The sequence below is a fragment of the Balaenoptera ricei genome, chromosome 13 (assembly GCF_028023285.1).
Source record: "Balaenoptera ricei isolate mBalRic1 chromosome 13, mBalRic1.hap2, whole genome shotgun sequence".
NCBI classification, from domain to species: Eukaryota; Metazoa; Chordata; class Mammalia; order Artiodactyla; family Balaenopteridae; genus Balaenoptera; species Balaenoptera ricei.
The window spans coordinates 96,161,573-96,186,820 of NC_082651.1; the positions used below are offsets into that span (position 1 = coordinate 96,161,573).

General features: G+C 37.7%; 1 protein-coding gene across 4 annotated transcripts in view; it reads right to left on the bottom strand.

Annotated features, from left to right (window-relative positions):
- The window catches only part of TAF1B (TATA-box binding protein associated factor, RNA polymerase I subunit B), a 63,125-nt gene that overhangs the window by 8,490 nt on the left and 29,387 nt on the right, over positions 1–25,248 (bottom strand). For all 4 annotated transcript variants that reach the window (XM_059942230.1, XM_059942234.1, XM_059942231.1 and 1 more), the window contains exons 9-14: positions 13,565–13,712; positions 9,035–9,212; positions 8,419–8,465; positions 5,807–5,897; positions 2,188–2,258; positions 1,413–1,635 (exon numbers count right to left, since the gene is read on the bottom strand). In XM_059942230.1, the coding sequence (XP_059798213.1) occupies positions 1,413–1,635; positions 2,188–2,258; positions 5,807–5,897; positions 8,419–8,465; positions 9,035–9,212; positions 13,565–13,712 (758 nt within the window). The remainder of the gene's footprint in view (positions 1–1,412; positions 1,636–2,187; positions 2,259–5,806; positions 5,898–8,418; positions 8,466–9,034; positions 9,213–13,564; positions 13,713–25,248) is intronic.

Sequence of the window (25,248 nt, forward strand, 5' to 3'; positions counted from 1 at the left end):
TTTGAGCAGTAAATTTCAATACAGATAACTTCCTTTTATTATCTTCTACTGTATTTTCTACATTTTATTTATCCTTGATTGATACTCAACTCAGGAAGTTAAACTCTTCAACAGAAAATTAGTTTCGTTTAAAAAAATGATCATAGTTATCATTTATTGAGTATTTACTATGTGACAGACACCATACATCTCATTTAATTCTCATGAAAACCCTATGAGGCAGCTTCTATTTTCCATTCATTCATTCAACAAATACTTGGTGAGCACCTACTATGTGCTACGCACTGTTCTAGGCTCTGAGATTTTTCACTAAATAAGGCATAGTCCCTGCACTCAAGGACCTGGCATTCTAGTGTACGTATAATAATATAAATAAATATATAAAAATATGTAATAAATATATAATAATATGTTATATATATCATAATATAATACATTCAATAGTGACAAAAGCTATAAGAAAAAAAGATAGGCAGGGAGGTTAGAGAGAGATGAGGTGTGTGTGGGTGTGAGGGCGGAGCTGTGATATTTTAGCCAGGATGGCTAAGAAAGGCCTCTCCGAGGAAGTGAAATCTGAACAAAAACCTGAAAGAAGTGAGCCCCTGTAGACACACGGCGGAAGAGCATTCCAGGCTGAAGGTACAACACGTGCCAAGGCCTGCGTGGGGCGTGTGGCTGCCAAGCTCCAGGAACGGCCAGGAGGCCGGTGCGAACCTGGGCGGCGAGCACGGCAGGCGGAGGAGCGGGAGGTCAGAGAAGAGCGGGGGCTGGTAGGCCCCACAGGGGCTTCTGACTTTATTCTGAATGAGACGGGAGCTGCTAGAGGCTTTGAGAAGGGGAGGAAGGTCAGTACTGCAGCCTGCTTTTACAATCAGGGCAACAGAGCTGTAGAGATGGTAAATAACCTGCGCACACGAGTGAGCGGCAGGGCTGGGATGTGAACAGCTGGATTCACGAGCACGTCCTCTCAACTGTGGGAATGTGCCTTACAGACAATTCCTATGTCAATATGGGAATGAGATTAGTATAAAAATATAAGGTTACCATCAGAAAAGCCTTTATAATCTAAAACTTCTTCCAGCTTTATTGAGGTATTACTGACATACAACGTATGTGAGTTTAAGGAGTCCGACATGCTGGTTTGACACATGTGTATATTGTGAAGTGATTATCACCGTAAGGTTAGTCAACACCCCCATCCCTTAAACAACACTCACTGTGTAATTCTGAGTGTCCTGACTCTAAGTTCACCACCTTCTAATTCCAACAAATAACCTATCTGGCTCTTACTACAACCAACTCCTTTAAATTATACATGGCCTTTTTTTATTTAGAAAAGAATACTATACTTCAGGCCAAACTAGAAGTTTCATCATGTTTTTTATCCTGTCATTTCTAAGAGCATCACATACCTTTTACAGAATTTCTGAGTACTCAGCCAATAGAGGGAATTCTTGGTCATCAGTGACTGGCCTTTCTGCTTCAGGACTCCCTGGAGGCTATGCCCATGGAAACAAGTTCTATCACTGCCCTCTTCGGTCCAGCTGAACTGAAAACTTGAAGGGCTTTTTTTTTCAACAGTTGGTGTTGAATCAACCAGTGTGCTAAATTGTTTTTGTAGACTCACGACCATTTCTGGAAATGAAGGAAAAAAGAAAAGGAATAAAATAAAAACTAATGTTAAGTCACAAATAAAGTCTGTAGTTTACTTGATAGTAATGTACGAATGTTAGTTTTTAGTTTTGACAAATGCACCATGGCGATATAAGAGCATAACACTAGGGGAAACTGACAGTGGATGAGGGATGTCAAGGAACTACTTAAAAAGGCTTTAAAAAGGTGAACTTTATGTTACGTATATTTTACCACAATTAAAAAAAAAAAAGAATGAACAAAACAACCTAAAGGCAGTTCTCCAGATAAAGAGTTCTGAAAGTCATAGATATATGGCATTTTAGATTTTGGTGGAAACGTAAGTTCTGTTTTGAATAATGCAATGTTCCTGAAATAAATAGATAAGATTCCTACGGACATTTCTTGCAGAGGATGATGTCTCTTTGGATGTGCATTGGAACACTTCCTAAAGAAGTGAAGAAAGTACACATGCATTTACTTTTCAAGTTAAGATACCTAGCTTTTCTACAACCGTGTTGTTACTTGGCGTTAGCAAGAGGAAATGCAACTCACCCCTTCTTTTACATACCACTGATCTGTCGATGGCTGAGTGGTAGAGTGGCTTTTCACTTTTCCATAGATACCTGTACAAGGTAGAAAAACATTTGGAGCAGGATGGAGAATAAATGGACCTCAACACATTTCAGAGAAGTTTCTCTAAAGCAGTGTCTGAAATTCGTGATACCCCGTGTAATAGCTGACTTAGAATGACCTACTGACAAGCGTCTGTATAGAGCTCATGACCTAGGAGTAGGCAAGTAGCACTGAAGGAGGCAGCAAGGCCACAGAATGATATGCTCCTCCCCAAAGTCTCCCAGATGCCATAAGATCCCAAAGAAATGATTAATTACATCAAAATGTAGAAACAGCTTCCCTTACCATAAAATTCCCTTGCTGTCTGTTCTCATAAAGTGGAGCCACCTAAGAAATAACTGTTCCTCCCTGTCTTTGGCCAAATGCCCTTCTGCTGAGGATGAAGTCAGTGGTACTTCTGATTCTGATAACTTGTACAAAGTTAACCGTAAGTGCCCACCTTCTGATGTAGAGGTGTAATCATGGTTAATAGGTGATGGTCTTCCTGAAAATTATGGGTGACCTACATTTTAATGAACCATACCACATTTAAAATATTCAGAGAGCTTGTCATTTGTGATTCTTTCAAATATCTTTTTGTTATTTATTTTATCAAATAATAAGTGACAACATACTTAAGGTAAAAAATCTCTTAATAATAAAGAAGTTCCCTAAACAGTCTAATCCCACTCCCTAGATAAACCCACTGTTAAAAATTCCTTGTGAATACCTAACCTAGATAGATTTTCTTATGTATTTATAATAAACACCCATACAGGTGGCAATTATGCTATAGTCAAGGAGGCACTCCTACTTCCTTGGGGTCATATGCTCAGAAGATGGGAAAGGTGGGCGATCTAAAATGATAATACTGTTTAGATAGTCCTTCTTTAAAAATTTACTTTACTTTGTTTACCTCTTCCCAAAACTACAAAAGCTACAAAAAAACAGAGGCCCACTACAAAGTCCTAACATTTTCTCCAGGATGCCACAAAGCCCCGTATGCTTTGTTTGTCCAGTCTCCCCACGTGATTTGTTTCCCCACTGTTAGAAATTAAGGTATAATTTACATGTAGTAAAACTGACCCTGTTCAATGTACAGTTCCACTAGTTTTGATAAACACATACAGTTGTGTAACCACCACGATTAATCTACAGAACAGTTCCACACCCCAAAAATCTCTCTTGCCTCTTGACAATCAACCCCTCTCCGTACCCACAGCTGAACTTGATCACAGACAACCACTGATTTGTTTTTCTATCCCTATAGTTTAGCCTTTTCCAGAATGTCACATAAATGAAATTAGGCCATATGTAACCTTTTGAGTCTTTCATTAGCATACCGTATTTATGATTCATTCACATTTCTGGATGTATCAGAAGTTTGTTCCTTTTTATTGCTGAATAGTATTCCATTTTACAGATATGCTACTGTTTGTTTATCCGTTTACCAGCTGAAGGGCATCTGGGTTGTTGCCAGTATTTGGCCACTGTGAATGAAGTATATATATCTACATATATTCATATATAGATTTTTGTGTGAACTTAATATTTTGCCCATTTAAAAACCTGAATTGTTTGTCTTCTTACTATATGAGAATTCTTCATATATTCTAGATGCAAATCTTTTATCAGATATGTGATTTGCACATATTTTCTCCCAGCCTGTAGCTTCTCTTAACAGGGTCTTTTGAAGAACAGAAATTCTTTCTTCTGATGAAGTCTAATTTATCTTTTTTTTTCGTTTATGAATCATGCTTTTGGTATCATATCTAAGAAAATTTTTGCCTAACCTAAAAGGCTGCAAAGATTTTCGGCAAGTGCTTTGAAATTTTCCTCCATGTTCTTCTCAACATCTCCATGGAAACTGGAAGTCATCAAAGCAGTCTCTAAAGGGGTTTTTAGGCTTTCAACTACTGTTTATTAGTGTTTTTCATAATCGCATGCATAGGGACCCATGCTTAGCTATAGAAAATACTTTAATAACTTTTATCTGACAATATGGAAGATGACGTCCAGAAGAATAGAGAGGAAAATTAGAAATTACGTCAACAATGGAGGTGGGGGAGGGTAAAACAGGTAATCAGCACGCACTGGGGCTCTGTGCCCACACACCAGTCAGTAGTGACTTACTCAAGTTACCTCCCTCAGCCCAAAGCACGTACTCTATGAAGGATGCCCTGGACAAGCCCCTCCCTGGGGCCTGGTGTCTGTCGGGAAAATGCATTTTGAAACTAGACGTACTTTCTTTGGTCACTAAATTCTCCCTTAAAGTAGCTAAAAAGTCAGGAAGTCTTAGATGTGCAATGGATTGTAGCACTGCAACATGAGTTTGAGCTCTAATAGCTATGTCTGAAGTGTAAGCTGTTGCCCAGTTTGAGTTCATGAATGCCTACTCACTACTGAGACGCCCAAGTGGCATGGCCCCTGAATACCTAGCCTCGCAGTATCGGTCAGGACAACACCAGCTGGCCCCAAAAAATGAAGGTCCATTGGCTGATTCTCCAAGACAACCTAAAAACACAGGATAACCTTCTGTTCTTGCTGCTACTCTTATACCTGCTGAGATCCAATGACTTCTCCAACAAGGAAGAGGAAGGGCCCGCCCAGTTCCCCGGGTGCCCGCGGCTTTCAGAAGAAGTTCACCTCCCACCTCTTCTCCCTCATCATTATCCAACCCGAACAGGAAGAAACTGCTCATCTTCTCCCCTTTTCGGCAAGGATCCTCTCTCCCACAGCACTTTATTCATCTCTGTAAGTCTGTTTCTCTGTTTAAAAGCTCTCTTAAATTTAGAGGAAAAATAATCTAATTCTACCCGCAAAAACTGAAATTTAGTTCTTAGTTAAGAGTATAAAGCAGGCATTACTAGCCCTATTTTATTGATGAGGAAACTGGAGCTGAATGAATTATCATTTTAACTAATTTGAGGAACCTTGACTTTTCTCAAGGGATATAAAAATTACTTGATCAAATGAGTACTACTGTAAATTTACATAAACTAGAGAGATGTTAACTTTTTCTTCAAAGTCTCACAGAGACTCCAAATTCTAAGAATAGATATAAAACCGTTCAAATCAGAGATCTATAGCAATGTACCCTATATTACATAAGATAGTGTCTCTGAAAATTTATGAGCTAACTATGTTTTAGTGCACTGAGGCTAAGAACTTAAGTCATTTGCCCACAGTCAAACAGCTGGCTGTAATACAATCAGGATTCAAGCCCTGCACTGTCTGTCTCTAACGCTACGCTCTTTCCACTCTACCACGATGGACCTACGTCAGAATGAGAGCTCAAAGTCAAACAGTGAGACTGACTGTATGGTACCCTGGATTGGATCCTGGATCAGAAGGAGGACATTAATAAAAAAGGACATTATTAGTTTAGTTAATAGTAATAGAAAGAAGAAAAAAGTTAATTTGGATAGATGGGTTAATAGTTCTCGAAAAAATGTCACAATGCTGGTGAGTCTAAACTGATGAAACTTCAGCTTTCAAATGTAAAGCAACAGACTTGAAAATAAAGTAGGTAAATCTAAAACTAGAAGAGATAACATACTTTGCCCTGGCTTCCTCCCATTTTTGTTTTTTTTCATCAATAGCTTTCTTCATAACTTGGTACCATTTTCTGAAATCAAACCATGGCTTATCTGAAAGAAATGAAATCCATGATTATGAACCAAATACATCACATTATTATAACACACACTATTCCTCTGAGTCTTCACTCCCTGATGTGACTCAGCATTTATATACCAGCCCTTGGAGATTACGGAGGGAGGTGCTGCTGTCTCCATGCTCTAACACAACTGCTGAGCAATCTGCCGTCACTCCCTTCTCTGAGTTCCTACCTGTACTGTGGCCCTAACTAAATTATACCGTAACCAAAAACGTCTGTTTCTCCTAGGTTTGACTATTACCCCCCTGGGAATAGAAGACATATTTTGTTTGTGTAGAAGACTACACAATCAGGCCTCTTCCTCCTGACCCAAATCCCAGCACAGTGCCTGGCACAGGGTGGTGCTCCAGTATGTCTAGGAGTACGTGAATTAAGGAACAAACGATGGCTATATGTGTGCAATGGCACCAGACTTCTAGTTTCATCAGCTCCTATTTCTGTTCTTCCTAATCCTAATCCAAATCCAAAGACTCTAGAGATAAGTAAGAAAGTAGACTGCATTGGACAGGTGGAGTGAGTGTGTGTTCAAGATGTCAAGGTGAGATAGACAACAGAATTGAATATACAGTCAAGCATAAAACTACACTCCTCACTCTTTTATTCAATCCATGTGGGGAGATGGGAAGAGTAGGGAGGAAAAAAATGAAATTAAAGGTAAAGCAGGAAAGAGGCTTAGAGAGTGAGGAAGTTTGAAGAAAGGAAGGCTGACAGGAGGAAGATGGCTGAGCGAAAGGCTGAATTTTTTATATATTCTCTAATGAAGATAGTCTCCCTTCAATGTCTAGTTAAAGATCTTTCAACTGGCCAATATAATCAATACTTATGGCCTTGTAGGCCACAGAGCCACAGAGGACAGGCAACTACCAAAAGAGCTATAAGGAAGAAGGAAAACTATAACAATTAATAGAACACAAGGTTCTTTGACCTTAAGGGAGTCATAACTTCTTAAACTCCTCATCAGTAATGTGGGAAGGCAGGGGGCAGCGGACAGCTAGAGAGCAGAGAGAATGGGGACCACAATCCCTGCCCTGCTGACACTGTAGGTTTATTTTGAGGGTCACGGGAAGATAATATGTCAAAGCACCCTTTACTCTAAATGTCTACACAGTCTATGAAGGCCCTTTAACGTCAGAAAACATCTTGTCCAACCTTTCGCTCTATGTAGGAGCCGACATGAAGCAACGTGCAGAAAGAAGCACGCTGCACATACTCTGGAAAGAACACACAAACTAACTGCCACCATTAAATCTAAGTTCCTAAAACCAATGAACATAGATGTGGAATCTTTAAAAAAAAGTCAAACTCATAGAAATAGAGAGTAAAAAAGTGGCTGCCAGGGGCTGAGGGGTGCGGGAAAGAGGGCGAGATTGGTACAAGGAGACAAACTTTCAGCTATAAGATGAATAAGCTCTAACGTAAAACATGGTGACTATAGTTGGTAATGCTGTATTGTATACCTGAAATGTGCTAAGAGAGAACATAAATATTCTCACACATACAAAAAGGTAAATATGCGAGGTGATGGACGTCTTAATTGACTTCATGGGAATCCTTTCACAATGCAAACACATCAAATTGCTACAATGTACACTTTAAATATCTTACAATTTTATATGTCAATTATACCTCAAAAAAGCTGAAATTAAAAATAAAACAATGAACACAAATCCTAGTGAGAACATTAAGAAACTGGAATTGAATGTAAGAATTCATGTATTTACCATACTTTATTAAGTGGATATTAGGCCAGTCACTCTGATAGATACTAAAGATACATTAAAAAAAAAAAAAAAAGTAAAAAAGATATGGCCCCTCCCTCTAGAAGCTTGCAATCTACCTACTTGTCTGTCTGTCATTTACACAGCAGTCACTATGCGGCAGATACTCCAGGCCTTTACAAATACTGGCAGCCTAACAGGGATAGACATGCTTAGTCTGCTAGTTACAATTCAGTGTGTTAAACAACTAAGAGAAGTCTGGGCAGGAGTGGCTGTGGCAGGGTCATCGGTTCTGGTCTGGGAAGAGGTGAGCTGGGGAGTGGGTGTGAAGAGAGGCCGAAGAGGGCATTTATGTTGCGCCTTGAAGCATGAAGATGGACTTGCCAGGGATAGAAGGAGTTAGGGGGTGAGAAGGAAGGAACACTTCAGGTAGAAGGACCAATGTGAGCAAAGGCTGAAGGCATTAGAATAGACGGTACAGTCGCAAAGCTGCCAGTAAGTTCATGGTCTAGTATGGCTGGTGAGTAGGAGCTGGGAACAAAAAAGCAGGCTGGCCTTTACACACAGTAGGAAGTCACTGAGGTTTTTTAGTAGCCTTGAGATATAATTAACTAATTATACACATAAAACATTCTGGTACAAGGTACAATTTGTATATATGTATACGTATATGTGTATCTGTATATTTCTCAAAGTTTCTTCCCTATATTTATTGTATCTTTTAATCCACCATTTACAATCACTTTGAATTTGATTGATAAAAAAAGTAAGTACCTTCTTCATTCTTTTCATTATATTTCTCAGCAATATTAGACAAAGACCTGGAGATACAAATAAACAAATCAATTTATTTAGAAATCATTTATTGGAAGACAGTTAAATTTTGAATTCTTCTGAAGGAAACGTATAGAACAGTACTTGAAACTGATGCCAACTTTTAATGGAGAAGCAATCACTGAAACAGGGAAGAAGACACTATAAATACTGCCACTCTTTGTTGGCATTTTAAGATTCTTTTACTTTCCAAAATAATCTTTGAAGACACAGTGCCAGAAGCCTAAAGGTATACAGATGAAGTGCTAAATGACTCTTTAGGATTTGTGTATGATGATTTAAAATCCAGAAATCAGTAGAGCAATGAGAAACACGTGTATCTACCTAAAAATAGGAAGAAAACATGATCCAAACAACCTACTAAGGGAAAATGAAATCTCTCACAACTAGCTGAGTCAAAATATTATGTAAGAAGTAACTGTTGCTACTAGTCAATGTTCTATTAACACCTGAGAGTCTCTATTTTCTACTGAGATATAGCATATGGATTCCTTTACTCTGAATAATTAGGTAAAAACAATACAATTTTTTCCTCATAAAATTGACATACACTTACCATTCTAAATTGTCATCCAATAAAAAGAGCAGTTTCAATACCACTACAATGACAGCTACAGCTTGTACATCATATTTAACAGTTTTTGCCTTTTTAGCTATAGGATCAAATGTTAGAAAATCCACTTCTCCTATTCCAGTCACTTTCACCACGTGGCAGGTTAAATCATGCATTTCATCTGTTGAAGAATAAAACAGTAAAATGTGAATTAAATTCTTTGGCTAACTAGACTATACTAATGTGTATATCTATGAGATAAGTTTATCTTAAAATATGATCCTATGCTAGAACTCTGAGACATACATTTGTAAATAAAATAAACCAAGAAATGATATTTGCATAGAAAAATTAATGCTTGACTGCCAGCCAAGGAGTACCTTCTCCTATTCTGACTTCCTGAAACACCTGCTATTTATAGGACGCATCTTGGCACCGAATGCACAGCCACACACCGTTTTTCTATTGTTTCATCCATGTTTCTTGTCTGTGTTTCTACAGCAATTTGCATTTACCTGAAACTAACTCGCCTGTAAGACCAAGAGCTTCTCTAAAAATGCACACTCACTCACCAGCAGGAAGCCTGGCTAGCACGCTGGAAGCCTGACGTGCATCTCACTAGCTGCGCTGCTTTCCCAAAGAAACTACATGCTCAGCACAGACTGCATCTACTATTCAAGGCGGAATAACGTGGGACTTGGAGCCAGAAAATCTACGGCCTATGTATTTAGGCTTTCTAATCATTAGCTTTGTGACTCCAAATTAGAGTCACCTAACCTCAGTTTCTTAATATATAAAATGGGTTATGGTGAGGATAAACATTAAATAAGATAGCACAAGTGAATATACTTTGAAAACTCTAAAGTACTAAGCACATTTCTTTACTCACTAATTTAAGTACCTAGGATGTACCATATTCTATTTTAATTAAATTCAAGTAGAATGGCTATTATTTATGAGCATAATAAATTGTATTATATTGAATCTCCTACATGCATTCAGTCATTAGGTCCTATTGATTCTATTCTCTTAATGTAGTATACAATACTTTAACTTTATAATAGTATATATAATATTACACACAGCATATATAGTATATATTATTATATATAGAATTATTACTATAAAGAATGGCATTTCTTGAAAAATGTCTCCCCTATTTATTTAAAATTAATTACCTTGAAACTGCTTCTCTTATGCCAAAAGTACAGAGTAATAAAAAAGCAAGTGGAAGAAATGATGAGGAAGGAAGCCAGGACAGCAGAGAAAAACTAAGCAGTACAGGATTCTGAACTGGAGCATTATGTGGAAAGAGCACTAGCTTTGGAATGGGACAGCTGGATTTAAGTATGTACTCAGCCATCTACCAGCCAGGCGTCACTCAGCTTGCCTATGTTTCCTCTATAAATGAGAATACCCACCTGCCCACCCTTCCCACCTTCACAAATGAGGTAATATAGATGGAGGCACTTTGGAAACTCTGTAATAAAGTTCCCCACAAATTATATACATGATTGTGAAAGCTGCCAGAAATTCTCTCTGGCAGGCTCCTCAGTCCCAGTATGAGGGACAATACTAAGAAATGTGTTTGGAGTTCACTCAAAGCCATCAAAGAGGCAGTGCTTACGCAGTAAGGGTGTGTGTGACATGTTTGCTAAAACCTTTCTACCTAGTTCCAGAGATGACACTGTCATACATAAAGGCACTGAGGAGGGGCATTTGTTGCCCCAGTATGCTTAAAACCACTTTTAGCTTTCTGGGAAAGGGCCAAATACACAGGTTTCTTCTTTTGATCAACAGCACCATAGAACTGATAGTACTGTAGAGAGCAAACTTTAAATTCTGAAAATGGCAATATTCTAGAGGTCTTCTTATAATCTTATGGGTGCTTTGTCAATCAATGACACATTTTACAATATAAATCCTAAGGTGCAGGGACTTCCCTGGTGGTGCAGTGGTTAAGAATCCACCTGCCAATGCAGGGGACATGGGTTTGAGCCCTGGTCTGGGAAGATCCCACACGCCACGGAGCAACTAAGCCCGTACACCACAACTACTGAGCCTGCGCTCTAGAGCCCGTGAGCCACAACTACTGAGCCCACAAGCCACAACTACGGAAGCCCATGTGCCTAGAGCCCGTGCTCCGCAACAAGAGAAGCCACTGCAATGAGAAGCCCACGCACGGCAATGAAGAACAGCCCCCGCTCGCCGCAACTAGAGAAAGCCCGCTAGCAGCAACAAAGACCCAACACAGCCAAAATAAATTAATTAATTAAAGAAAAAAACAAAATCCTAAGGTGCAGGGACTATTACATGTTAGTCTGTCGATCTATTTTGTGTGTTGTTTCCTCCCCACAATTAAGTAATACAAACTCAGTACAGTACATTTACAAGATACATAAAGGTAGAAGAAAGGAAAAAAGGCATTGCCATAGCTTAGAAATAGCACTTCAATATTTTGGTATATTTATTTCTAATATTTTAATGAATATTTTAATTTTATGTAGCTATGGTTATATTATATATAATTTTATAATTTGGCCTATTTCAGTTTTTATTATAACATAAACATTTGCCATGTTTTATATACTCTTCACAAACATGATTTTAAAAGCTGCATAATGTTCCACTGAATATACAAAACACTGTTTACTTAAACATTACCTTTCTGTAGGATATTTATTTCTAATTTTTCAGTATAAATAAGAAGGTCAATAACATTTGTGTATACTTTTTTTTTCTACATTTCAAATTATTTCTATTGAACAGTTTGTGAGAAGTAAAATTTCTCTATCCTGGTTCTTTTTAATACAGTCTCCAAAAAAGGCACTTAAACATATCAGATGCTAGTAGTGTCTCTCTGCCTATTATAATGGCTTTAATTCTACTTGTTACTCTCAGGAAGAGTTAGGTAAGAAATAGTATTAAATCACACACACTGGTCAGAAAATACTGCCAGCCTCATCTCTGTCCAACAGCAACTACGTGAGCTAGACACTTTCCATAACCCAGCCCATGTCAGTTACGTGTTGGTAATTCCTTGTATTCCTTCCATATCTTAGCATTCCCATTATAAGCTCAGGATTTGGGAGTATATGAGAGAACACAGGAACTTTCCATATTTTGAAAGAACCATCAAAAAAGTAAATGAAAAAACCAAAATCCAAAACAATAATCTGATCTATGTAACATGCCAAAGCGCAGAAATCAGACTTTACAAATTCTGGAATCTTTTTTTTTTTTTTTTTTTAATTAATTAATTTATTTTTGGCTGCTGCGTTGGGTCTTCGTTGCTGCGCACGGCATTTCTCTAGTTGTGGCGAGCGGGGGCTGCTCTTTGTTGTGGTGCGCGGGCTCCTCATGGCGGTGGCTTCTCTGTTGTGGAGCACGGGCTCCAGGCACACGGGCTCAGTACTTGTGGCGCACGGGCCCTAGAGCACAGGTTCAGTAGTTGTGGAGCAAGGGCCCAGTTGCTCCGCGGCATGTGGGATCTTCCCAGACCAGGGCTCAAACCCATGTCCCCTGCATTGGCAGGCGGATTCTTAACCACTGCGCCACCAGGGAAGTCCCCAAATTCTGGAATCTTAATCAAATAGCTAGTGACTTCTGAAATCTTAACCGGAGACGTACATTCCTTAGCTTAATAAATCATGTATTTGAAAAGTTTATTTTTTTCCTTTTTAAAAAAATACTTTAAAAGTATAGACTTAATATTTACATTTGTGTATATATGTTACTCCAATTTATGTTTATTTTTATAGTTAAAATTATGTCATACATACAGTTTTACATATTGCTTTTTTCATATATGTATTTTCCTCCCCTATTAAAAATACATTCAATCACATTTTTTATATTGCTTAAGCAATAATATAGTCACACCATGTTTGTATTTTCTGTTAAGAATAGAAATCCTGCATTTCTCACATTTCTAGTTTAGCAAGAAATTCAGGAATGGATTCCATCGGCAGATTCCATTCGGGTTACCTGGGTCTTGGTATATTGTGTACAACAGCTAGTAAGGCTGTCTTCACATTCTGTGTTTCATCCTACCAGACTTGGATCTGCATTTCTTTTAGGGACTGGAAATAGCAATATATTAGCAAACAACAAAAATGTTGCCATAGATTAACTTCTGGGATTTTTAAAATTAGAATTCTTTATGTAATAATCATGCTTCATGCAAATGAAGAAGTGCTGCTTTTCTGGGAAGAGTGGGTACCTAGGTAATTAATAACACATACTGAAACATATGTTACTTTACTTGTACTCAGCAAACTTACTGTAAAAACCGAACATATTCTCTCAAGCTTATCCCTCACACCAAAATAGAACTCATTATTTCTGAAAAGTGTCCTTTTACCCATTTTAAATGGTCCAAAATATTTTAAGAAAGGATTTTAAAATTAAGCTTCATGTTACTATGGACCCTGTCAGATGACTCTAATAGTCTCTGATTTGAGAAGATGCAATATATTGTTCATAATAATTTAGTAAGTCAAAGCTTGCTCATTATATACACCACACACTTACCAGGGAGATTGACTTCCATCAAGTATTTCATACACAAGATGTTTGGATGAAGATAGCAGTCTTCAGTTATGTCTGGAAAACGTGGCAAATCTAAAAATGTGGCAACTTCAATTATTTTTTTATAGATATCTTCATAGTTAGGCCAAGACTGGAATGAAAGAGATAGTCAAGGTAGCAATTTTTGCAACACAAATTATTTTAAAAACTACTTTCTGATTTTAAAAGTAATATGGGGACTTCCCTGGTGGCGCAGTAGTTAAGAATCTGCCTGCCAATGCAGGGGACATGGGTTTGAGCCCTGGTCTGGGAAGATCCCACATGCCGTGGAGCAACTAAGCCCGTGCGCCACAACGACTGAGCCTGCGCTCTAGAGCCTGCGAGCCACAACTACTGAGCCTGAGCTCTAGAGCCCGCGAGCCACAACTACTGAGCCCGAGTGCCACAGCTACTGAGCCCGTGTGCCTGGAGCCCATGCTCCGCAACAAGAGAAGCCACCACAATGAGAAGCCCGTGCACCGCAACGAAGAGTAGCCCCTGCTCACCACAGCCAGAGAAAGCCCATGCGCAGCAACAAAGACCCAACGCAGCCAAAAACTAAAATAAATTTTTAAAAAAGTTTTTAAAATAAAAAACAAAAAAAATAAAAGTAATATGTATTCATTGAATAAAATTTGGAATGTAGAGAAAAGCATTAAGGGGAAACGCCCATAAATCCCAAATATCCTCACTAAGCAGTTTTAAACAGTAATACTGGTAAATTAAAATTCTATCTGGCTCATAGAACTCTTACTGGCCTTACCCATGGTATAGTGAAATCATTACTTCTTGCCAATCATGGAAGAATCTGGTATACAGCTGCAACCCAACTGGAGTTACAATGTCATCATAATCACTCCAAAGCACGACTTCCCTCTCACCCTCCTTCACCGGCACCCTCTCGCCAATCTTCAAATTCACAGCTAACAGATTTAGCTCAGTGTTACATAATACTCACATGCTTCTATGTGAGAGATGACACCAGGGTTTAAGTCTAATAGGTAAAAATGTGCAATTCAAACTTCTATTTTCCCACATGAATAGCCTATAAGAGTGTCTTATAGAATTCAGGAAAATCTATGAGCTAATATTAATAAATTAACTCTGTTCACTTTAAGATCACCCTTGTAGTTTATTGGGTATGCTACTTATATTTCTGCAATTTCCAAACATTCTTCTTATTAATACTACATATAATTTTTCCTCATTTACTCATCCACTCACATAAAAATATTAAATTTAGAGTCTATTCTATGCAACATACTTTGGGAAATATAAAGGTGAATAAAGTGATCTCTTCAAGGAGTTTATACTCTAGAAAAGGGATCAGTGTACAAAAATAACTATAGGATGAGATAGAAAGTTATCGAGTACTACAAGCAAGAGTTTTTTTTAAGGCTTATGGGATTTCAGAAAAACTAACATTTCCGATACGGTAGGACCCCATTAAAACTAGGCCTGAATACAAACATTTTGGAAACCTGTTTGGCAGTATCTATTAAAGTTGAGTGTGGACATATTCTACAGCAAAGCAGCTCTAGCTACATATACCCAACAGAAATGTGCATGCATGTCCATGAAAAGACATGCACTAGAATGTTCATAATACTATTTGTGAAAGTCCCAAGCTAGAAACTACCCAAATGCCATCAACAATAGAGTAAGTACAAGAATAAATGTCTAGTAAATTTTGATACAGTCTCACAATGGAACATTATACAGCAAAGAAATGAATGCTCTACATGCAACAGTATGAATGAATCTTCAAAACATAATGTTAAAAGAAGCCAGATGCAAAAGAGAATGACTCCACATATGTAAAGTACAAAACTTAGCAACTCAGCACCGAGCTTCTAGTCTATACGGTTAGAAGTCAGGAGAGTGACTGATTACTCTTGGAGTCATGGAGGTAATGACTGCAAGTGAGCATAAGGGTGGAGCTCCTAGGGTGCTAAGAAGGTTGTTTCCTGATCTCAGGGCTGGTTCAGGTTATGAAAATTCATCAGGTTGGGTACATTTGTGATATGTTCACTTTTCTGTATGTATGCCTAGTTAAAAAAAAAAAAGTGGTAAGAGAGAAAGATAATATCAGTTCAGTAAACTATTTTGTGTAACAGAATCACTTCATACATCACCTTGTAGGAGAAATAATCTAATTGGCAAATTCAGAGTTGGAAAGACCTTTAAAAGTATATGGTCTAACTTTACAAAATCCCCAGCAGGTATATGTCTAGCCCTTCTTATAAATCTCCAGTGATGGGAACTCAATACCTTCCCTGAAGGTAGTTTATTCCATTTTTAATGGGTTTAATCATTAAAAAGTTCTTCCTTATTCTAAGCAAAAATCTGTTTCCCAACAATTTGTGCCAATAATACCATTATGTCATGTCTTGCCCATTTTCTAAATGTGTGAAGGTGTTTGGAAGCCAACTGAAGGAATGAATATTTCTCTGTTAAATGTTACTTTGGTACATTCAGCTCATATGCAATTATAAAGCACAAGGAAATGCTTTATAATGGTACAAGAGTATGCTTATAGGGACTTCCCTGGTGGTCCAGTGGTTAAGAATCCGTCTTGCAATGCAGGGGAAGCTGGTTCGATCTTAGCTGGAACTAAGATCCAGCACGCCGCGGGGCAACTAAGTCCACGTGCCACAACTAGAGAGTCCGCGCGCCGCAACTAATGAGCCTGTGCACTGCAACAAAAGATCCCGCGTGCCGCAACTAAGACCCGATGCAGCCAATAAATAAATAAACAAATATTTTAAAAAAAGAGTATGCTTATAGAAAACAATCAAAGTGTTAACTATGCCTGATTTTACTTTGCCTGAGGTTACAACCTTCTTTGTATTGTATTTATTTTGATACCACTATTTCAATGTCTAAACTCTTGAGTTTTATTAGGAAAAAGAAGGCTTTCAATTAGCTATATTATTAACATATGATTAATCTGTAGCTGAAGAATACAAAGTAAATTTCTGTCAATCCAAAATAGCAATGTGGCCTTTCAAGTCTTTTTTTAAACGCTGAGATACAGTAATTCTACTTGTACACTAAAATACTATTAATTGTATTCTAATCTGTGAATTTAAAAGAGAAAAAAGGAAAACATATATTCTCAGTGACTTTTGGCAAAAGCTCTCTTTTTTCTTTTTTTTTTTTTTTTTTTTATAAATTTATTTATTTATTTATTTTTGGCTGTGTTGGGTCTTCGTTGCTGCGCGAGGGCTTTCTCCAGTTGCGGCAAGCGGGGGCCACTCTTCATCGCAGTGCGCGGGCCTCTCACTATCGCGGCCTCTCTTGCTGCGGAGCACAGGCTCCAGACGCGCAGGCTCAGTAGTTGTGGCTCACGGGCCCAGTTGCTCCGCGGCATGTGGGATCCTCCCAGACCAGGGCTCGAACCCGTGTCCCCTGCATTGGCAGGCGGACTCTTAACCACTGCGCCACCAGGGAAGCCCTCTCTTTTTTCTTTATAAAATGAACTTATTTAGACATCTGCTGCATTTCGCACAAAATCTGAAGCATTTTTTCAAGTTAAAACAATTAACATTACTGACAAGATTTATGGCAACCCTAATCCTTTCAAATAATGAAGGTAGGAGATGAAATTAAGTACTTTTATCTGCAAACAAAACAAACACTAGAGCAGTGAATGTTCCCCTTTGAAAAATAACCATCTCAAAAAACCAATTTAATGGATGATAAATTCATGACAAGTAATTGCAAGGTCATTAATGAAAAGGAATCTGGTAAGCTAAAAAGACTTAACATATGTGTAAAACATCCACACTAACATCCGCTCCCTTCCGCCTCCGACATCACTTGAAGTGGTGGCCCATTTGTCCCTACAGGGCTGGCTATGGACTAACCCCCCTAGACATCTGCTCCTATTCCAACCAAGGCAGGCCACTCTTGAACCACTAGCTCAGCAAAGTATCCAACCTTGGGCAGAAGGCTGGGAGTACTGTTACACAGCATTGTTTTAGAGAATATGATCACAGTGTCACATTTTTCTTTCTGTCCCATTGTCCTTAGCCTGGAGAGGGGAATCAGGCTCTAATTTTGACAAGATTCCAAAACATGGATATATAATAATTACAGTGAACATTTAATGACTGCGTTAGAATAGTCTTACTTTGACTTTTAGAAAATGCATGCATGTACAGAGCACACCCAAGGAAAGGGTCTCATAGAAGCTGCTGGGTCTTTGTATTTTCATTTGGCATGGGGAATCTCTGATGTATTAAGTAGAATAAGAGGACTACCAGAATCCTGTTTAAAACTCTGCATATTTAGTTAAGGTATAATAGTACTTTGTTTTATACTGGTCTTTGGTTATCTGCTAATTAGTCTACTTTTTACCTCAAATGTTTTGTGGAATAAGATGTAATAACAAAAGAATGACAGAGGCAGAAATAAGAAACCTAGTCTGTACTGCTCAAAGCACGATTTCTATCAGTACCACTTGCAAGATGCTTGCATAAAATATTCCTAGATCCCACACCAGACTTAATAAATCCATCCCTAACACTAGGATTAAGAATCTGTAGTTTAAACAAGCTCTCCACGATATTCTTGTGCAAAAAAAATAATAATAAAATAAAATGAAGCGGCTCTCAACCTCATTTTTCTTGTAGCCTGGAAGAGACCCTCAGATGGTTTTACTTCACAAGCTTGACAAGAGAAGCACACCCACAAATTCCAGTGATGGTTAAGATGTTGTGGGAAGCCAGGAACAAAAGAACACATCAGCTGGTTTCTATTCCTGCTGCCTGGCAGTAGTAATTCTGGAAGGGAGTGGGAGTGAGGGAAACTGAGAACACCTGTTATCATAACACTCGTCTTAATTTCCCTCAGGTAGGTTTCAAACCTGTTAGATTATTACTCTAACAAAGATTGCACAAACAATCCCAAGAGCTACACACGGCCTACAGAGTAAGATGGTGAAAAAATCTAGAGTTTGAAGACTCAGAGTGTATCAAACGTTGATCCAACAAGACAGTCATTTGGAGAGGCTGAAAGAGTGACTGACAGCTCTGGAGGAGTCTTTTTCTTCCTTCAACCAACGGGACCTAGTTTCACAAAGGGTGTAAGGCTGCTCCAAGGCAAAATGAATCATCATGGCAAAGTGCCACTCAGTGGGTCTGGCTGAACCAGCATTACATCTTTTCTTTTTACTCAGAGAGGATGCTGTTGATCAACATTCAAAATACTGGAGATGTACTTTGGAATGAATTTCCAGTTTCCTCTTTATTACTTCTTGCTGAGTCTAGTGAGGGATGATGAAATGACTAATTCTTGAGAGGATTTAGAATTACTGTCAAGGACCATGGTAGAATAACATGTACGTTACATATTAAGTGTTAAAAAATTGGTCTGTGGGTTTTAAAATACATAAAAATAAAGAAAATCAAGGCTGAAAAGATGGAAGTATCCCTACTGTGTGTTAAGTCATTGGCAGAATAAATTCTATCTGTAACAGAGATAAGTGTGTCTAGGCCCAACCTTGGTTCAAGCGGCAATTTGACTATTTGGTACTCCATATGGAGATGGTATCCCTGAAAAAGAATAGATTTTTAGTTTATTCTACCAGATGAACTGAAAGATTTTTGCTAGAAGTAACTGATGCTTCAAATCAGCACCACACTTCAGAAACTTGACTCAAAAATAAAGCAGCAGAAGAGGCAGAGGCAGAAAAACGAGGAGGAGGTTATCTTTAAATTAAACAGGGACTTCCTTCGTGGTGCAGTGGTTAAGAAACCTCCTGCCAATGCAGGGGACATGGGTTCGAGCCCTGGTCCGGGAAGGTCCCACATGCCACGGAGCAACTAAACCCATGTGCCACAACTACTGAGCCCGCACACTGCAACGAAGAGTAGCCCCCGCTCTCTGCAACTAGAGGAAGCCCGCGTGCAGCAACCAATACCCAACGCAGCCAAATAAATGAATTAAATAAATAAATAAATTTATTTTTTAAAATAAAAAATAAATTAAATAAATAAGGAAAATGAAACAGCTACTCACCAGGAGGTTGGGAATCACAACTCAGAAAAAGGAGATGGTTGGAAATACTAAAACTTAATTTGCACACCTGTCTCCTCTCCTGAACTTTGCTCTTATGTCAGGGTAATGGCAGGAAGACTCAAACTCTCATGGCCCGCTTGTTAGAAGAAACAAACCACATCAATACTCCATACTCTGTATTGCATTACCCTATGTTTTAAAGTGAGTTTTGTCAGATTTGTTGTTAGTGGGACAGAGGGGCCCACTTAAATATTAACAGAACAATTTAATGGAAAGAAACAGTTCACACAGGATAAAGGTTTAAGGGTCTTTAAAGCTTTTTTCCCCTTTCCCTTTGATTTGTTTTTAAGGTGTGCTCAACTTTCTGGAATAACAAAAACAAAACAAAACCAAACACAGAAGAAAAACAGTCCCCAGCAGCCCACACACACAAAACTCCACTGGCATTATCTTCATCACCATCTCCTAGAACAATTGCACCTTTTGTCGTTTCTGGTGGAGGTACAGCTGCTGAAGAAGCCAAGACTTAGTAGAGAAAGCTAAGACATGGAAGGAGGAAAGAAAATGCTGCCTTTGTTAATGAAAAGCTGTTTCCACTTAAAAGTTTCAACATACTATGGAATAGTGAATGCACTTTTGTAAGCAAAGGCAAAGCATACAATGAAGAAAAGCTGCCTGTCAGTTAAGTAAACAGTCATTTGAAGACATCCCAAACCTTCCCGTTTTTCTTGAAAAAGTGGGGGAGGGGAGGAAGGGAATATGGACTATTACGAGACATGGCTGAGGATGTGTCTAAAAGGCATAGTAAATATGGCACATAGGGCTTCTAGAGTGCTATAGATTCATTTAATTATAATACTAAGAAATTACAAGGCTAATATGTTTTTTAAAAGACCACAAGGCTATAATAAATTGTTCTAGCATGCATTAAAAATGGCGTGCTTGGGAAAGCATTTTATTGAATTTCACAAATATTCCAGTGAGTTTATTTTCCTTCATGAAGCAATGCCTTAAGACAGGTAAGGACAAGCTAGAGTTTCTGTTACACAACAGCAGGCTCTTGTGATAAACCTGATTACAATACCCTGTCAGAGGTGAACTTCCTGCTTTGCTATTAAAAAAAAAAAGTACAGTGCCTCACCCTTACTTATTCTTAGTGTTGTTTTGAAGCAAAGATTCAGCTGAGAAAAAGCTAATGCTACATGCACCTGTTAACCCAAACTTAAAACAAGACTTCCTATTGCAAAGGAAAATTAACAAGGAATAAAAATGTCAGAAGAAATGACAAAGCACTGTAATATATTATTCATGGAGGAAGGATAAAATGAATTCCACATGCATTATGATTCACAAAACAGTTCAATTCGCATTTTTACTCTGCTAGAATTATCTTAATGGTTGTAAATCTATCAGTAGTAGCAAAAAATACTTTTTTATGTTCAAAGTCTAATCTTCTGGAAGTTTGTGGTGAATACATTATTTTATGTGAATACAGTCTTGGTCCTGGGGATGAGATCATTTCAGAAACATGCTGTCGACTTGCACAGACCAAGATAAACCTTATGAATAAATTTGAATTTATGAACTGATGACCAACTGAACAGGAGACAGTTATTTGTTTTGGCCCCAGGATCAGAGCTGGGAAAAACCTGAGTCCTCCTTCTTAAGATGTGCCTGTCCTCCAAATATTCTGCTGACTGTGGAATACCTATGTTCAAATTTCACATAACTGTACTAAAGCAGATTAAAAGCTCGTATCCAAAAGAGTAGACAATCCACAAATAAATTTGATTTGATTTTGGCAGGGTTATGTGATTATTTTTGTAGCAGGCTAACCTTTGTCATTATTCAGTTTTCCTTAGATGAGTATAAAACTTGGTTCTCATTCCTCGTCTTGGGAAGCAGAGGTAGGGGGAGAACTGGGCTGAGCATGCTGGGTACTCGGGGTGGATACTGGCACGGGATCAAACCAAGTCACAGATAATTCACATGAAATCACTGGTTTCACTTAGCAAACATGAGGTATGATTCTCCTAAAACAAGTATCATCAATGTAGCCTCAAACATACATTTTCCGACTGGAGTAATTTACTATTGGTTTCAGTATATTGGTGAACAGTACAAATAACAGATAAGATTATTTATCTCACACACTGGTTTTCATGAGTGATACTGACACACCCATAACTCAGTTTTTTAAATGTCCTTGCTTATAAGCAGAAGTTATATCCCTTACACATTTACCACTAAAATATCAGTGGAATGCTTTTTTATTTTTTCAATCAAATGCCACTATTTAATAGCCTCTGGGTATATTATATAATAAATACAAAAGAAGCAGTCTGGGTGTTTACTACTTAAGTGGAAAAAAATCCCCAACAAATCTATTTGAACTCTTCTCTAAATAAAGTATTTAAACTCATTCTGTTTTTCAGCTATTTCAAATCATTTAACCAATAAACACAGACAGAGTTCTTACCATGTATACATAATTATTATATATTAGGCCTTATGTATGATAAAATAGAAGCATTACACATGATTCCTACTCTCAAAGAGTAGTTAAGGATGCAAGAAATACACAAACCAACCCGACTGCTACATCTGCCAGTGGACTCCTTTCTCTAGTCCTCCCTCTGTGCCTCCCCATCCAGAGGTAACTAGTATCCTGAATTTTGCTTACCATAAACTTATTTTTTTTTAAATAGCTTTATCATGCACATAAATATATCTATATAAATATATTTAGCTTAACTTCTTTTGTGAGCTTAACAAAAATGATATCATACTGTATGTAGCTTCCTAAGTCTTGCCTTTTACACTCAGTAGAATGTTTCTTAGAGTCATTCCTGTTGCTTGTGGCTGTAGTTGATTCATTTTCATAGTAGTTTAATATACCATGTCTGATTATGTCACATTTTATCCATTTTCCTGTTGATAGACATTCAGATTGTTTTCAGTTTTGTTTTGTTTTGTTTTTTCATTACCTAGCTGCCTTCTTTAGCCTTTAATCCCCAAACACAAAACTCCATCAATAGAGAACTAGTCAGGTAAATTGTGGCATATCTATACTGTGCAGCTCCTAGAAAAATAAAAAGTTAATAAGAAAATTGCAGTTATATAAGAGAATATCCCTACTCTTAGAAAATATACACTAAAATATTTAGGGATGATGGGCCATGATAAATGTAACTTACCCTCAATGATTCAGAAATAGAATTGCATAGATAGATACATAGATAGGGAAGAACAGCACAAAGGATAAAATAAAATATTAACAATAGTTGAATCTGGGTAAAGGATATATTTTTATTTTTGCAGCTTTTCTATAAATCTAAAATTATTCCAAGATAAAAAGTTTATTTAAAAAAAAAGTTCTCTAAGATACAAGTGAAAAAGGCAAAGTGCAATAGTTACTGTTACCAAGACATAATCTATTTTTATGCTTATACTTCCTATCAAAATCTCTACAAGAAGTCACTCCCCTATTTTACATACCCCTGTCCCCTCAAGATTAATTTAAAAATAGTCCACAAAAGAGATTATTACTAGGCAAGTATTTTGTATAAACAAAAGCCTACAACCATGATCTTCCAATAACATGGTCCAGCTGATGGAAAATTCTGAAGCAAAGATGAGACAATATTTGTGAACAGAGATTATAATTTTCAAAAAAATCCAAGAATATACGAGCAATGAGATATTTTTAGGCATTCAAGAAAGAGCTGTTTACGTAACACTCAGGTAAAAAGCATCTGAATATTGACTCTATTTCTAAATGTCTAAAAATGAGTATTTAGAACAATTCTGTTTCTGCCCTTAAAGGATTAACTACTATGGGAAACTACTACGGGAATTGACTTCCCATGATAAACAGAGAACTGGAAAAAATATATGAAACAACAGTTTTAGGCACTGGATAACAGGAAGCACAGGACTATATAATCGCTGAGAGAAGAGAAACAAATGGCCCCAGATTACTGCCTGGAGGCAGTCCCCAAGCTGTAGTGCAGGGAGCAGGGAGTGAAACAGAGCCCAGTGGTCTTGCTAAATTACAGAGAGAGAGATTAGAGTTCCTGGAAGCTGAGGTGGCTATAATTTGCAGGCAGAGTACCAATGAGGATAAAACTGCAGAGAAAGAACTCTGGAGGTCTGCAAAGGGGTCCTCTCAAGTCTTTGACTGAGTACCAATCTGTGCATGTGTGAGAAAAAACCTGAGGCCAGGGGAGAAAAAAAAAAATCATTGGATTTTTTCCAATGAATCCAAACAATTCTCAGAGTTTGCATAAGGCACCAGCTGGAGTGGAAAGACTTCATAATAGTGGGGGCTCTGGGTAGAGTCTTCCAAAGGGACATGCCTTAGTAGCGGGGCTTACTTAGTCTCACAATATAGGCTGTGGAACAGCCATTAAAAAAACAAGCTTCTAAATGATCAAACTGATATCTAAGTTACCTAATCATACACCAGAACAAAAAAAAATCCAGTATTCAGCAACACAAAATTCACACTGTCTTCATCCAATCAAAATTACCAGGAATGCAAAGCTGGAAAATATGGCACATACTCAGGAGATATAGAAACAGACCCAGAAATAACAGAGATAACAGAATTAGTAGATGATAACCTTAAAGCAACTACTGTAAATATTGTCAATAAACTGGAAGATGTAAAAGAAAACATAAACATAATGAGGGAAACGAAAAAGATAAGACTAAAATGGAGCTTCTAGAAATGAAAAATACAGAATCTGAAATGAAAAAAATACTAGATGGGTTTAACAGCAGATTAGACATTCAAGAAGTAAAGATCAGTGAATTTGAAGATATCATCTTAGAAACTACCCAAAACAAAACACACTGAGGAAAAGAAAAAGAACAGAAGCCTTAGTGAGCTGTGGTCTAACATGTAGTTGGAAGGAAGGAACGAGAGAAGGAAGGAAGAGAAGGGAAGAGAAAGAAAGGGAAGGGAAGAGAAAGGAAGGGAAGGGAAGGGAAGGGAAGGGAAGGGAAGGGAAGGGAAGGGAAGAGAAGAGAAGAGAAATCAGACAGTCCTGTAGAAAGAAACATTTTTAAAGTGCTGAAGGAAAAGTACAAACCCAGAATTCTATACTAGTGAAAATGTTTTTTCAAAAATGAAGGCAAAACAAAGACATTTTTAGACCAAAAAGTGCCAAAAGAATTCACTGCCAACAGATCTGTACTATAAGAAATGTTAAAGGACTTTTTTAGACAGGAATAGTGCCAGAAATGGCAAAATGTGGGTAAATATGAAGTAGTTCTTCTCATTTTAATTTCTTAAAATGATAAACAACTTTTTAAAGCAAAAATAATTCCAACGCATTGTGGAATATCTAACAAGTAAAGATAAAATGTTTAACACGAAGGGATGGGAGGAGGGAAGTGGAAGTATATATATTCTTGTAAGGGTCTTACACTATACATGTACTGGTATATTATTATTTGAGGCAGATTGTGGTACGTTAAAGATGAATTTTATAAACTCTAGAACAACGTCCTAAAAAAATAGAGGTATGGTTAATAAATCAATAGTGGAGATAAAATGGAATCATAAAAAAAATCTTAATTCAAAAAAGGCAGAAAAAGAAGAAAAAAGAAATAAAGAC